The 14,612-nt window shown below is 36.0% G+C and overlaps 1 protein-coding gene across 1 annotated transcript in view; it reads right to left on the bottom strand.

The window, feature by feature from the left end:
• Positions 1–14,612, bottom strand: part of MALRD1 (MAM and LDL receptor class A domain containing 1) — a 241,736-nt gene that overhangs the window by 205,268 nt on the left and 21,856 nt on the right. The window contains exons 7-9 of the mRNA XM_017817063.1: positions 13,338–13,495; positions 6,765–6,857; positions 4,360–4,567 (exon numbers count right to left, since the gene is read on the bottom strand). Of these exons, the coding sequence (XP_017672552.1) occupies positions 4,360–4,567; positions 6,765–6,857; positions 13,338–13,495 (459 nt within the window). The remainder of the gene's footprint in view (positions 1–4,359; positions 4,568–6,764; positions 6,858–13,337; positions 13,496–14,612) is intronic.

Here is a 14,612-nt window from a genome sequence, read left to right as displayed (position 1 = left end):
TCTCATGATCCTCCCTGGGGGAAAACTAAAGTAGTTCTCTTAACTAGGCTGGGTTACTAGCAAATTAATATTCTTTCAGCATTGCTAGCCTGAAACTGCATGAAGGTTTTCAATCCTACTCTGGCAGTTCAATCGAATGAACACAACTGGGGACATTCAGTTAGTCTCTGCATCAGGTTGGTGTTTACCTGACTAAGACTATGGAATGAGAATTACTGTTACCCTCACTCACTGTGGCAGCACCCAAGCTTCTTTGGAATTTGGGGTATAAACTACCCGTATGGACAGCAACCAAAAAGGACAGTCATTTCTGGCTAACATTTAATGCAATTTTGGGAAAGGGAAGGGTTACACATTTACCTTCTTTCTGACTCTGTGCACTTTTCCTACCAGTGTGATTAGTTTTATTTATCTGGAATTCGTTAAATGATGCATACAGAGACATCGCAGATGACCACAGGTCATCTAGCCTGAACTTCCATATGTCATAAATCATTAAACAGATAACTCATAACTCCCTGAGGTGAGATGGCCTCATCTCCTGAAACTACTCAGTTACCTTGATTAGGGTTAAGAGGCATATGGTGTTCAGAGAATCTCATGTCAACCCTTGGTCTGCAGAGGTTCCACTGACTTTGAGCTAATGGTTCTGGTGAAACCCAAAGGCAATGACACACAATGCTTGTCAGCAATAAAATCTGTGAAAATAATATGGGTCTAGCTTGTTGTCCACATGCACATACAAGCTTGATGAACAGATATTGACAATTTCAGAACAATAATGTGTCACAGAAAACACGTAAATGTTTAGTAAAACAAATTTTTCCTACTAAAAAATGCTCTTTCTACTTTAAAATTGGATTGTAGTAAAAGGATTTGCAGCTGTACTCATCTGCTGTGAAAGGTTTCAAGGATTTGCAATTGTAAATTTCTGCACTGTAAATGAAATGCAGTAAAAGGTACATGGCTTTGAAATGATACAAGTTTCCTTCATCTTACATATTTTATATTCATAAATTATACAAATCCTATGAAAAGCTGAGAATATTTAAGCTAATACTAGAGAGGTTAAATTAAAAGCAGAAGAGGTAAAGACAGGTATTTTAAAAAAGCTTCTAATTAGGCTAAATGGAAGGTGATGCTCTTTCAGAAACAGCTGTAGGATGTCCCCTCCCTACAATAATTTCTGGCAATTTCCAGAAACTCTACTGTATCGAAGTGTGATATTACTTGAAAACAATTAATTTTTTTAAGGCTAGACTTTTTCTGAGTTGCTAGGATTGGTAGCTTCTGATTAATTTGTGATGTTTTTATATGTATTGTGGATGTTATGTATAAATAATGTAAAATAATAGTAGGTATAGTGTTTGAAATATGTTATTTTTCACAGTATTTAGTGCAAAACTTCCTTTATCTTTGGTAGGAAGTAAAGAAAAGGCATCAGCATGAAAGGGATCTTTATAGTCCTTTAAATGATGTAGGTACTGCATTTCACTTTCTGTTCTGAATATATTTACTAGGTTTTGATAGTTTGCTGTCAGTCACTGTGAAATAAATTTAGAAGTGATCACAAATAAGTGATATTCGAAAAGACATAATGAAAATGGAGAATTTAATATTAAAAACATTAATTTCATAATTTATCACTTCATTAGATTCATTGATTTCAACAAAGCTACTGAAATAAAGGTGTTTACTCGTGCATAAGACAAATTTCTACTTTTTGAGTCTTTTAAGTCTCATATACGTAAATATATATTTATATAAATGAGCAGAGATTAAACAGAAATATTAAGAAGCATTAGAAAACACATAGGTATTTGTTCTTGTGATAAATTGTGTTATTAAAATACCATTCATGCCAAGTAAACATGACCAAAGAGAGACATTATTTCTAACTTCCTTATTATAATGAAACAAAGAAATTCTTAAGAGAAGAGGGACGTTCTTCACATTGTTAAGTAGCAGTTGTCAGCCTGTGTTTTCATTCAGTACAGAGATGTCAGCTTTTTCAGTACATGAGAGTACTTCATCAAAGGAAACTACTGAGGATGTGTTCAAGGACAGATGCTAAAACACTGAATAAAAGCTAAAATGTGCATTATTGTACCAGATAGAAATTTTTACTGAAAATTAGTGTGACTGAATATAGTGCACTCTAAACATCACAGACAATTTCAAGATCTCGTGGAAAATGGATGTAATGGGAATAAAAGAGCAAAGGACAAAGATAAAGGAGGATTTTTTTCTTTACATCTCTTTTGTTCAAAATGTGGAAAGTGTTAGAAAGGTGAAACTTCTAAGCTGACTAAACCATTGAATAGCTAAATTCCACCATTAGGGTCCTCTTTCCTGAAAAGGAGTGTGTGAAGTATCCAAGACAATACTATCCATTAAAATAGACCAACTTTTAAAATGGTTATTGTTATTTTAAAGTTGGCTATTTTTTTTTACTTTAGAAAAGAACCTTTCTTCACTCTTTTTCAAGAGTCCAAGTATACTTTTGTGCTCTGCTCCACCAAAATGATACCTCTTTAACCTCTGACTACCCCAACACAGTGAAGCAAACAATCCCTATACCTCAGGTTCAGCTGAGTGTACTATTTTCTTTAAACTGAAGGGAGTTAGCGGAGAATCAGTCCGATAGGTAAACCCAAGTTAACTGCAGAGGCAGCAGCAAAGAGCAGAGCACTATGCAGAGCAATTGAAGAGGGTTTTGCACTGACCACCTGTCATCAGTCCTTGCCCCAGCACATGAACTCTGGAGACTCCACAAAGAACAGCGTTGAGACTCCCAGGTCATTCTGATTTTTCTTTCTTCTGCGCACTCTCCAGTTTCTCTGACCCATTCACATCAGCATGATGGAAGAAATATTCCCAAGAGACCCACTGTGATCTTTCTTTAAAATACTGACTATATCTAGGTAATTTGTTAGTCTTTTGGTCATCCAGTGCCAATGTCCAGTGTCTGAGGCACAGGGGTGTACCTGTAAGTACACAGTTAACAACTACCCTTCAACTGTGATAATTATTTTTCATCCTCTTTTTAAGCATTGAAATTATTCTTTTATATTCCTAGTCACTATTCACCACAATTCTCTCCCATTGTTATGAAGTGAGATGGCTAAATTGCTGAGAAATACAATCCAATTTTTAAAGTACAATTCAATCTCATTCCATTCCTCGTAAAGAACATAAGAGGACTCTCCACACTCCTACCAGCAAACACACAGAGCTAGCAGCATAGGGTCAAATCTTGTAAAAAAGGAAAAGAGATCTCCGAGGGAGACCCTGTAGACTTCAATGTTTATTTAGATTCTACCTAGAGATAAAACAGTGTATACCTTCCTATTTAAAATGTTGTTTCAGCATTTGCACGTATTACTTGTTTCAGAGATGATTCCCACAGGGTTATTTAAGTAATTGAAAAAAAATTTGAAGATTCAGATTGTGAGTTAAAAAAAAGCTCGTAGTCACAAATAGTTCCTAAAGTCTCATCAGCCAATTAGAAAATAAAACATTATCAGTGTTTTTCATCCAGCTATCTTGAGAAATACACGAAATTTTAATTGGTACCTCCCAGCAGCAATATATATCATCACCGATATCTTAAATAGGTGCAGAGTTTTTATCTGCAACATACGTTTAAGTGTTACTACCACAGGCAAATATGCATACAGATGTACATGCTATAAGGTTAATTTTAGAAGTCTCTAAAGTAGTTTTCACAGGAGACCTAAAATTATTCAGAATTATTATAGACATTTTCCAGTAATTTCAATTATTTTCTTTTAATTTTGTTTGTACAGTAGAAATTGTGGCTTCTAACCGAAGTTACCTTCAACTGCAAATATAATGAAGAAGATGTAGCTTCTGAACTGTGGCCCATTTGTGTGGTGAATTGTATCACCATGCAAATATCATGTCACTTAATGCATTTTCTGACAGTAACTCACAGAGAGTCTAAATTAGAAAACTGTTCTAACAACAAATCCCAAGGCAGATTTCATTCTCTAGCAATTTAGGGAAGTAGAGGTTATAAAAGTGCTATATAGGGAATACATACAAGTAAAAATATGCTAAATACTGCATTTAAGCAAATATTTAAAAAAATTACTATCTGGATCTAAAACGTAATGCTGAGGCCTGACAGAGAAACAGAAAGCAATGGGAAGAAGAAAAATACACAACAGAAAATGCTATGAACATTTTCACTAACCTGAAAGCAATTAAGTATTCTGGGGAAAAGTAGCCATAGAAATTAACAATATTTTTTCTAGTGATTTGTTATACAGAACTCTTTGGGTTTCACAATATTCTTCAGCACAGCGTTCTTCTAAAACAATGAGATTCACTTACAGCAGGCTGCTGGGTCCTCATCGCTGCCATCAGAACAATCTGGGTGGGAGTCACGGGCTAATCCAAGTGCTGTGGACTGCCCATCCCTGCAGGTGAATTCTTCCAAGGAGCAGAAACCTGGTGGCTCTGATGGTGCAATGTCCAAGAGCCGGATGTTATTCAGACAAATGAAACCTGCCCTGCTCTGGAGTGTTCCTTTAAACATAAGCTGTGGATTGTTACAGATAAAATATTTGTGTTAACAGACAACAAACTGATTTTTATTTATATAAAACAGTTCTAAGTTTAAAAAGCACTGCATACTTTCCATTACAAAAAATCTGAAATTTTGTATGACTATCTGAGGTTGAAATTTCCGAAAATTTTCAGCTAAAATGGTTTGATGAACTCCAAGAATGAAATTAAAAAAAAAAAAGCCTATTTTAAGGAAAAACTCGTAATCTCATAAGCATTTAGTTAAAAAGTTGTAATGTCTCTGTGCTTTAGAAAGGTGTCCTGAAATGTAATCTCCTAAAGACTCCATCTTCCTTTCTGAAGTCTCTTCATAACCTCATTTTGCAGATGCCCAAGAGAAAAATTTTCAGTTACACTCACAGGTGCATAAAATGGGCTGGGGACTGGTGTCCTCAGACACCGCTTGGCATAGCAGAGCCTAACAGCTCATACCTGTTTCATAACTTAAGATAAAATGGATGCACCCAGTCTCTGTAGTGAGATTGGTCTCTACTTGCTTGTAATCCTGGAGCTGTTCTGGGCACTGTCTGGGAGATGGCTGATTTGCTTGGGTCAAAACCTTGCTAAGGATCATGCTAATGTTTTAATTATATGGACTGTCACTCACCAATGTTGAGCCTGTGCCCTCACCTGGCTTATATTACTGCTATTGACTTAGAGAAATTCAAGCAGCATTTTTCTTTCTGACAGAGTTCCCTTGCTCTGAGCAGATTTAGGACAAGCTGATTTATGGCAATGAAATTTCAGATGAACACCTCTTGCTCCTGGCCATGGAGGAGCCCACCTCTGCTGGGCCTCAAAACAAGGAGATTACCCCACTTGTGCTCTCCAGGTTTCTTTTACCTGAGTTAAAGCAGCAAGCAGGATATCAAAAAGATGAAGACTGCAATGAAAGAAAGCACTGAAAAACAAGAACTGCAGGAATAAATAGGAATAAATAAAAGTGGAGTTGTGGGGTTTGACCAGCTGGAACATGACCATAGTGTGTCTCAGAAAGTATTTACATGCAAGAGTCAGAAAGCACAGTGTAAGAGTACTGGACAAAACAAAAGGAAATAGAACAGTCATTTTTTTGGGACATAAGCAGAAGGGTCTAGCATACTCCCCAAAGCCTGGGAATTAGATTGGAGTGAAATCTCAAGAGGCATTTTTCTTTCTAAACAATGAGAACGTTATATGTCGTTATCTTCCACTAGAGACAATTTCTTCACAATGACAAAAGCCTTCTAACACTCTGCATTCTCTATTGGTTCAAACAGCACAATGCTGTGCAGAAACCATGACACAGCCACATAATTAAAGATAATATCTTTCCTTTCCTAAGTACAAGTGATCCTTGCAGTCTTTGTACAAGAATACATAGTTTTGGCTCTCTACTTATATACATACAACTTCAGCAGGCTTTTTATTTATTTATTTAGTTAGTTAGTTACTATTTATTTGTTTATTTATTTTTAGATACTATAGATAGCCTAATTACACATCTGCTTGTTTATTCACACTTGTCCTTGTGTGAAAAGGAGAGGCGGGCAACAACATGCATTGAGAACCTACTAGCTTCTTGAAATGCATTCATTCTAACATCTGTTGAAACATCAATTCCTGCAGTAGGCTTAGTATTTGTCCTGTCACAGAGATTATATTTTCAACTGATTGTTGAAACAGTAAAATATGATGGTTATTTGCAGAATTTCAAAAAAAAATGTAAATTAAAAGCTACTTAAAATGAAAACTTGTAAATTAATATAAGAATTGAGTAGTTGCAAATTAACATTCTTCTCTATGCCTGTAAAGTCAAGGAGGAGGTATCCTCTCAATTAGTAGTTTACATAATTTCACTGAAATCCCGCAAAGATCATTTACGTAATCTCACACAATAGTATATTTATTTAAATGAGTTAATAACACCTGAGATGGACTCAGATGACTAACCAAGTCAGGTGAGATTTATATTCATTTTCTTCCATGTTATTAAAGACCAGCAGCTTCTGCATGCGATGCTTGTGTAGATGTTTTGTCGAGCTACAACCAGATATTTATTCATATTGAAGAAACAGCAAGATATTCAGGATGTATATAATTTTAGCAACTTTTTCATTTTCCTGGAAGCTCTATAAACAATAAAGTAAAGCATCTCCAAAAATTGAGCATGTACCTTTTTTCATTCATACCTTTAATTTTTCTAGTCCTCTTGGTAGCTGTATATTTACTTTGACCCATTCCTTCTTAGTCATGAGGTTGGTTTCCCATAAGACATATTCCTCCTGTAAAATGTAGAAAACAATGTTATAAAGATATTTTTTGTTCCTCTAGAAATTATCAAGCCCATTTTTTTTGTTCTTGATCTTTTCATATCCCAACCAAATGACCAATATATACAAAGTTGTTCTATATGAGAAAATAGAGCTTCGTATATTTGTTTGCAATCTTTGCACTGAGGTCTACGGGAGAGGGGGGAAACAAGACATGTTCACTGTTATTAAACAGACTAATATAGTTATCAGGAGTTGGTAGAATTAAAGTTAATTAATATGCAAATTAAGCCATGTTATTGCTGAATTTAACAATATCTTTCCACGGTGCTCTCTACATAAGTTTCCTGTTCATAAATAACTGCTTATATTAGGTTGTGTTAGATTTAGTTTTCTTAGAACTGAATTTGGGGTCTGTCAGTTGTGCTAAAACTTCTTTTTAAAATCTGTAAAGCAAGCACACAGAGTACAATCTGACAATTTCTAGTCATGTTCTGAGTTACCTTAATCCCTATTTTCACTCCACCTCCTAAGGAGTGGAGTGAAGACTGCATATTTAGCAAGACTGCTAAATATGGTAAGGTTGCCTTTATGCAAACACTCAAAGCCCTTTTGATTCAATAATCTGGCAAAAACAGCTTGTGCTCATCCTGCTTCTGGTCATGATCCTGTCTGGAACATACTTAGGCCAGTATAAAGAAAAGAAGGTAGCAGTTTGAACTTCATATACCTACACAAAATCTTTTCAAGAACAGTTTCAAAACAGACCAAAACCAGAAGGACAGAAAAAACTTCTGGAAAATTTAATATAGGCTATACATACAAACAGACTTACCATTACAGATATCAATATTGAGACTCCTTTTAGGAAATATTGGTCATAATTTTTCCACAAAAGATATTACAGAATTAGTGACAGTTCAGAAAAATATTCAAAGCAGAGTAAGGGAAAGGGAAAGTCCCTTGTATGGAGAGAAATTGAAAGTATAAAAACAATTCATCTTACAGGAGACTAATAAATGGGGTTATGATAGGAATGTGAAATGTTATCAATACTATGGACAAGGACAGTTATCTTCTTTCCTGTCTTGTAATATAAAAAAGAGGAGAAAGATGCTGTCTACTGCTTGATAGGCTGCGAGGTCTGTGCCAGCAGAATCACACTGATATGATTTGTGATGTGCAGCCAATTAAAGTTCTTTCCTTACCAGTCTTGTTCTGACATACTAACAACACTGGAAGATTAAATCTCTATTGAAAATACATTCAAAGATCGGAAAACTGCAAGAAAACTGCAAGACAGAGCCAAGGCAATACCCTTATTCCAAACACTAAATTACAGATGAGATCAAATTTGGATAAACCACATGACATATTTGATTTCAGAACTAAATTAAGTCAGCTGTGAGTTTCCACATAGGTATGGGATGTATTTGTCCACTTGTCCATGTAGCAGATATTCAGCAAAAGTCTTTCAATACTGAGAACACTTCATTCTGTGTAAAAGTTCATTTTCCTAAATAATTCAACTTCCAAAGGAAATCTATTAGCCTACAGTNAAACTGATGATGTGCTAGGAACCATACTGCATGGTAGGTAAAAACCATAGCCTCTGGTTAAGTGACTGTTTTAGCTACTGTATTCCCCCCACACCTACATATATGAACGCTCCAAACACATTTGTATACCCTTTGGAAATACTCTACATTTGCTGTGTCTTTCACTGTATGCACCTGGATACTATAACTTAGTTCACATTCAAATAACAGCTGAGATATCCAGCCCCATGACCATCTTTCTCCCAAATTCATTTTAATAAGAACAACTTGTAGCAGTAAACTTGATTTTTCTGTGCACGTTAGTATCCAGACCTTCTAAGGCAGTTTTTTACACTGAAGTCTTCTCAGATGTACCAAAATTTTAAACTGTCTATTGTTCCATGCAGCAGACTTTACCCTCTGATTTTATACAGCTCTAAGAAGCCAATATTATTATTTCCCTTCCTTACTATATTTCTCTGCAGTATTCATCCTGTTTGTCAGATTCTTCTACCTCTTTGGAACAAATAGGTTAACACCTCTAGCACATTCCTTGCATCACTAGCTTTCTTTCAAAATGTGGAAGGTATTGCTTTTCCAGTACTTTCCTTCAAGATTTATTTCAGTTATGCGGGGGAGCAGTTGCTAAAGATACTTTCACTCTATTCCCCGTATTGTGATATATTACTATTGATAAACAATTTTTGGTAAAACTAAAATGGGCAAGAATTGTTCCTTTTCCCAGCAATGTTTTTTTCTGAGATAACACTAGTCAGATTCAAAGGATGGAAAAGACTACCATGACTTTTGCTAAAATACTCCATTTCTGAAATAGACCTTTTTCTTTTTTTTTTTTTGACATTTCTTTACAGATACATGCACTACTGTGCAACTGCACCCATTATTTTGTTCCTGCTTCTCTCATTTCAGAGAGTAATTTGGAACAAAGATTTATCTGTTCCCCCACAATGATTAATGGATCAACTTTGACTTCTGTAAAGGAGTGTACTTGTGTGGTTTTTGCAAGTGCTGGTGAACACCCAGAAAAATTTTAATTCATTAGGGTACAATTATGATTGCACATATAAACATTAGTTGAAATTACCTTTTATTGTCTAACTTCCATCTGTTTTTTAAGCCGTACAAGATGTAAAGACAAAAGGAAGAAGTTCATTACTTAATGGAAGAAATAAAAAAGTAATGAATGGCAAATGATAGACTGAAGTTAACATTATCTTATTTGGTTTCAGTTTTCACAGAAAATTTTAAAATTTATCTGACAATTGATATTGTTGATTGTATGGACAGACTGGGGAACAAGACACTGGAGAATATTGCCAGGGAAAGGGATCTCAGGGTCCCTGAATATGAGTCAGCAGTGCCCTGGCAGCCAGGAGGGCCAACCGTGTCCTGAGGGCATCAGGCAAAGCATCGCCAGCCTGGCGAGGGAGGAGATTGTTCTGCTTTGCTCTGCACTGGGGCAGCCTCACCTTGAATATTGTGGCAGTTTTGGGCTCAGCAATATGAGAAAGACATTAAGCTGTTAGAGAGTGTCCAAAGGAGGGCAATGAAGATGGTGAAGGGCCTTGAGGGGAAGCCGTATGAGGAGTGGCTGAGGTCACTTGGTTTGTTCAGCCTGGAGAAGAGGAGACTGAGGGGAGACCTCACTGCAGTTACGACTCCCTTGTGAGGGGAAGAGGAGGGGCAGGCACCACTCTTCTCTGTGGTGACCAGTGACAGGACCTGAGGGAATGGCCTGAAGTTGTGTCAGGGGAGGTTTAGGTTGGATATTAGAAAAAGGTTCTTCCCCCAGAGGGTGGTTGGGCACTGGAACAGGCTCCCCAGGGAAGTGGTCACAGCACCAAGCCTGACAGAGTTCAAGAAGCACTTAGACAATGCTCTCAGGCTCATGGTGTGATTCTTGGGACTGTCCTGTGCAGGGCCAGGACTTGGACTCCAATGATCCTTATGTGTACCTTCCAATTCAGCATATTTATGATTCTATGAATATTTTATGTTAGTTGAACAGTTAATATTGCCAAAAGGGAATGCAAACAAGGCTGAAATAGAAGAATAATGTTACAAATATCTATAAGCCATTAAGTACTGAAACTGGAATGGAATCAGGAAGTGTTAAGTAATGGTTACATAATGAAGGGAATATCTCACTATCGGCAGCCAGCTCTGAGAACCTGAGGAGAATGTGCGGAAAACTAGAGAACTGGCACAACAAAGGACATATATTGCAGTTAAGGGAAAAATACAGACTGTGCAATTATAGCCAAGTTGCTGAACAACTCTTAAGACAATGAACAAATATACTTATGGCAATCTTGTAAGCAGCTAGAGAATTAGAAAGTGAGAAACCTACATTAGCTGCTTCTAATGAGGAGTGAGTTGCATTCAGTGAGTATAATGTTTGTGGGTTTTTTCATCAAAATAGACTTGAAAAAGTAGAGATTATTTCACTTAATAAAGACTTTTAACATAATGTCATAAGACATTCTTTTAAAAATGTGTAGATGAAATTACATGGGTGTACAAATAGAAATGTAAGATTATTTTAAAGAGGAGATGTCAATAGTTTTTTATCAAACTAAAATAAAATTATAATAGAGCTCTGCATAGCTCTGTTCCAGGTCCTGGTGTAATTATAGTGCTGACGAACTTACTGGAGAGTGTGGAGAGTGAAATGACAAATACATTTTAAAATAATATAGATAACACTAAATTGGGAGGAGTTACAAGAAATCTGAAGGACATCATTAGAATTTAAAATCATCTCAATATACAGAACCCAGTTTCAAACCAATAAGACAAAGTTCAAAGACACATGAATCACAGTTAAGAAAGAAAAATCAAATGGTCAAACAGTAGTCTTTAATGAAGAGCAACTTTGCCAAGCCAACGATAAAAGAAGAAAAGCTGCAGATTATAATGGACTGCAAGCTAAATGTAAGTAAACAATAGGTTTCTATTGACAAAAGGAGTACATTTTCCCTGTCCTTCTTAAACCCAAGAGCAATTTAGATTCTCTGTCTTACAGTTGATGACATAATATCTATATTAGACAATACGTTTGCTCCTTTGCTCTCTCTGTTGAAAGGGTGAGGAAGGCCAGGGATACATTTACAACATCTGTGGTGCTTGTTCTCTAAGAACAGTAGTAAAACTGTACATTAAGTGTAATCCAGTCTCCATTTGTGTCAGGCCTGTCAGTGCTGGGACTTAGCAAAAGTTATTCAAAGACAAGTGGTTCTGATCAATAAATACGGTAGTAGGATGTGCAGAGAAACTGCATGGAACATGCAATTGAGAAGTTATCTTGAATGACAGCCTCCAGGACAGCAGCTCTGTTGTCTTCCAGGGTCAGAATCAGCACTTGTCTTTCACTTCTGTTTCTCAATACTGGCTAGCTTTGAAGATTCGTTTCGTTTTCATAAACAATCTAATGATTTAGTAGCAAAATGTGCAAACTCCAACTCTCCCTTCTTTTCTGCTTAAGAAGTCTCAAATATGAGTCTATAAGGTTTTGTTTTTGAAACTATCAACAGAAGTTTCTTAATGTTGTTCTGGTAAATTTTGCATCAGCTTTAAATAACTTTATATGCAATAAAAACACTTCTTACTGAAGGCAAAATTAAATAACTAAAACATAAAAGGGCTAAGAGAATCTATGGAAACAGAATGGACTGACCTGATGTAATAACCACCAAAAATATTCTTCTTATGCTTTTTTAAGGACCTGTTTATAAATTAGTTGGTTCGATCTAGGCTCCTAGTTCTATGGGATCTCAAATATCAGTTTTCTTATGGTTTTGGCTCAAATAATTTGCTCTATTTTCAAGAAAAGAAAACTCTTAAATTGGGTCAACTGATCCTACTTAGGTGAACCACTAAAATCAGTATTCGGATTCTGTCTCGAGGTTGCCATGAGTGTCATACCTGGGAATTTATTGGCGAGTACTATGGCACAAATCTCCATGCATTCTGACCAGAACACTGATTATGTTACAATTCCCTGGTACAGTAATGGATCATCGAAAAATACAACTATTCCCTTTTATAAATGAAACACAGAAGAACCTGGAGCTGTTTTCATGAGTAGTCAGAGTCAGAAAGAAATAAATTATTTCCATTACCTGTTCCTATGTTTAGACCTCTTGGTAGTGTTACCCTTCCGGGTTTTTAGCATCTTATCTTTGTGAATGAAGTAGATATCTTTTTAAATACAAATGTATTGTTGGGTGATAAGAATTCAACTCCAACACCAAGATATGAGAGCCATTAACTTAATGAGACCAGCTCTATTGTTCTTGCTTTCATTAAGTAGCAGTACAAAGCATCAATATTAAGCTATTAAACCAGACTTTCAAAAGAGAACATCAGAAAGCCTCTACAAGGCAAGGGAGGTAAAAAAGATGGAAATAACATAGTTCAACTGGGATTTGTGTTTCAGTTTGACAAGGCTGTTTTATCTACTAATAGGTAAAAGAATAGGAAAATTACTTCTCTAAGACTTGGGCAAAACAAATCAAGTATCTAATCAAGAACTTTCCAGTTGTCCTGAGTCAACAACTTAATTTTTTTCTGTGTCTCCGTAGACAAAAGCACCTATTTTCATATTTCCAGAACAGGAAGAAGGCTAGAAAAGCTGTTACTATAGATTTTTCCCCTGAAATCCCCAATTTATTTAATTCAGTAATAGCTTGGGGGTGTCCTTGAAGTCTTATTGCAGAACATTCACCTATCAAATTAGTTTATGGCTGAGATGGCAAATACCCAGGCTTTGCAATTGCACAGATCAGTGGAACAGTACCAAGGTACTGTTTTGCACAAAATAATTCAGGGGGCAGGCATGTAGTAGCAGGTGTATCTTCTTCCATTTTGTCTAGTAACACCTGTGTTGCCATGCCTTTACCTTTTGGAAATGAATGCATGATTACCTGATTACCTGATTAATAAACAGTACTGCCTTGAGAACGCTGCTATCTGCCATGGAGTAATGAAACTGAAAATGGCAATTCTTGCTGGAGCAATGACACATGGAGTTGTTTAGATAAGCACTTTCATATAATGCATTGTCATTAGCTTCTAACCATTCAAAATGGCCTGAAAAATGAAAGAAGAGAAAGGTCACTTTTTCACAGAACATTCTTTTTTTTCTCAGTCTATGAAAATAAGGACTGCTTTCACATAATTAAACCATAGACCCATCCCAGCAAGAATTGAATTTGATCATCAGGCTGTTTATGTGACTTCGATGTCATCTAAGTGTTTCCTATTACAAAGATAGATCTTCATTTTACTCACAGATAGCCCCAGCAAGCAAAAATTGTATCAATTGGTAGTATCTCAAAGTTGTTACTTTGCATGTTAAAAGCTGTTAGAAGTCCCACATTCAGCTCAGCCTCCTTACATTCACAACCATTCAATTGTAACCTAATGACAAATATATATGGAAACTGGGCTTTCTTCCTACTTCCACTATGGTTTCCAGAAAATATGCTTTTTACACCAATACTTAAAAAATAATAAAGGCATTCTGCTTTATTGCTACAGGAGGCAGCCACATCTCCACCACGTAATCAAGGTCTTTACTTCTCAGCCAGAATTTCTGCAACAAAATGTTAGAAGAATATTGTCTTTCCATCTGAAGCAGAAAAGCAATTTGTGCTCTTCTTGACCTACTGCCCCTTATAAAAGCCTTCCTACTGAGATCTAAAAGAGTACTACATCCCCTCAACGGTGTCTTTTAGTTGTCAGAAATAAAAAGGCTAAATACTTTTTACTGAATATATCAGGTCTTTTTTCCCCCTGCTCCTGAGCCACTGAATGTTTGCTGCCTTCCGAAGCAACTATTAAAATAGTAAACAAGAACTGATTAAAGGTCTTAAGTCAGCAGTTTCTGTGTTCCTTTCTCTAAATAAAACTTATCTCAAATGCAGATATTGCACAATCTCAAGGTGAAGGGAGAAAGTGTCATTTCACAAGGAAAATGTTCATTATTATAAAGGACAACATTCTTTTCCTTTTGTTGCCAGTTTACTCTTTGTGTTAGGCCATGATTTACACTGAAAAACATGGTTGCAGTTTCACTGGAATTAAGCTTGCAATTACATGCCACACAAGCAAATCTCAAGGTATTATAGAGTATTATAGATTTATATTATAAATCTATTTATATTATAGATTTATAGTATAAACGAGTATTATAGATTTAACCCAA

This window comes from Lepidothrix coronata, unplaced genomic scaffold (assembly GCF_001604755.1).
Source record: "Lepidothrix coronata isolate B3197 unplaced genomic scaffold, Lepidothrix_coronata-1.0 Scaffold59, whole genome shotgun sequence".
Lineage (NCBI taxonomy): Eukaryota > Metazoa > Chordata > Aves > Passeriformes > Pipridae > Lepidothrix > Lepidothrix coronata.
The sequence above is the reverse complement of the archived record's forward strand: the minus strand, read 5'-3'. Positions and strand labels throughout refer to the sequence as shown.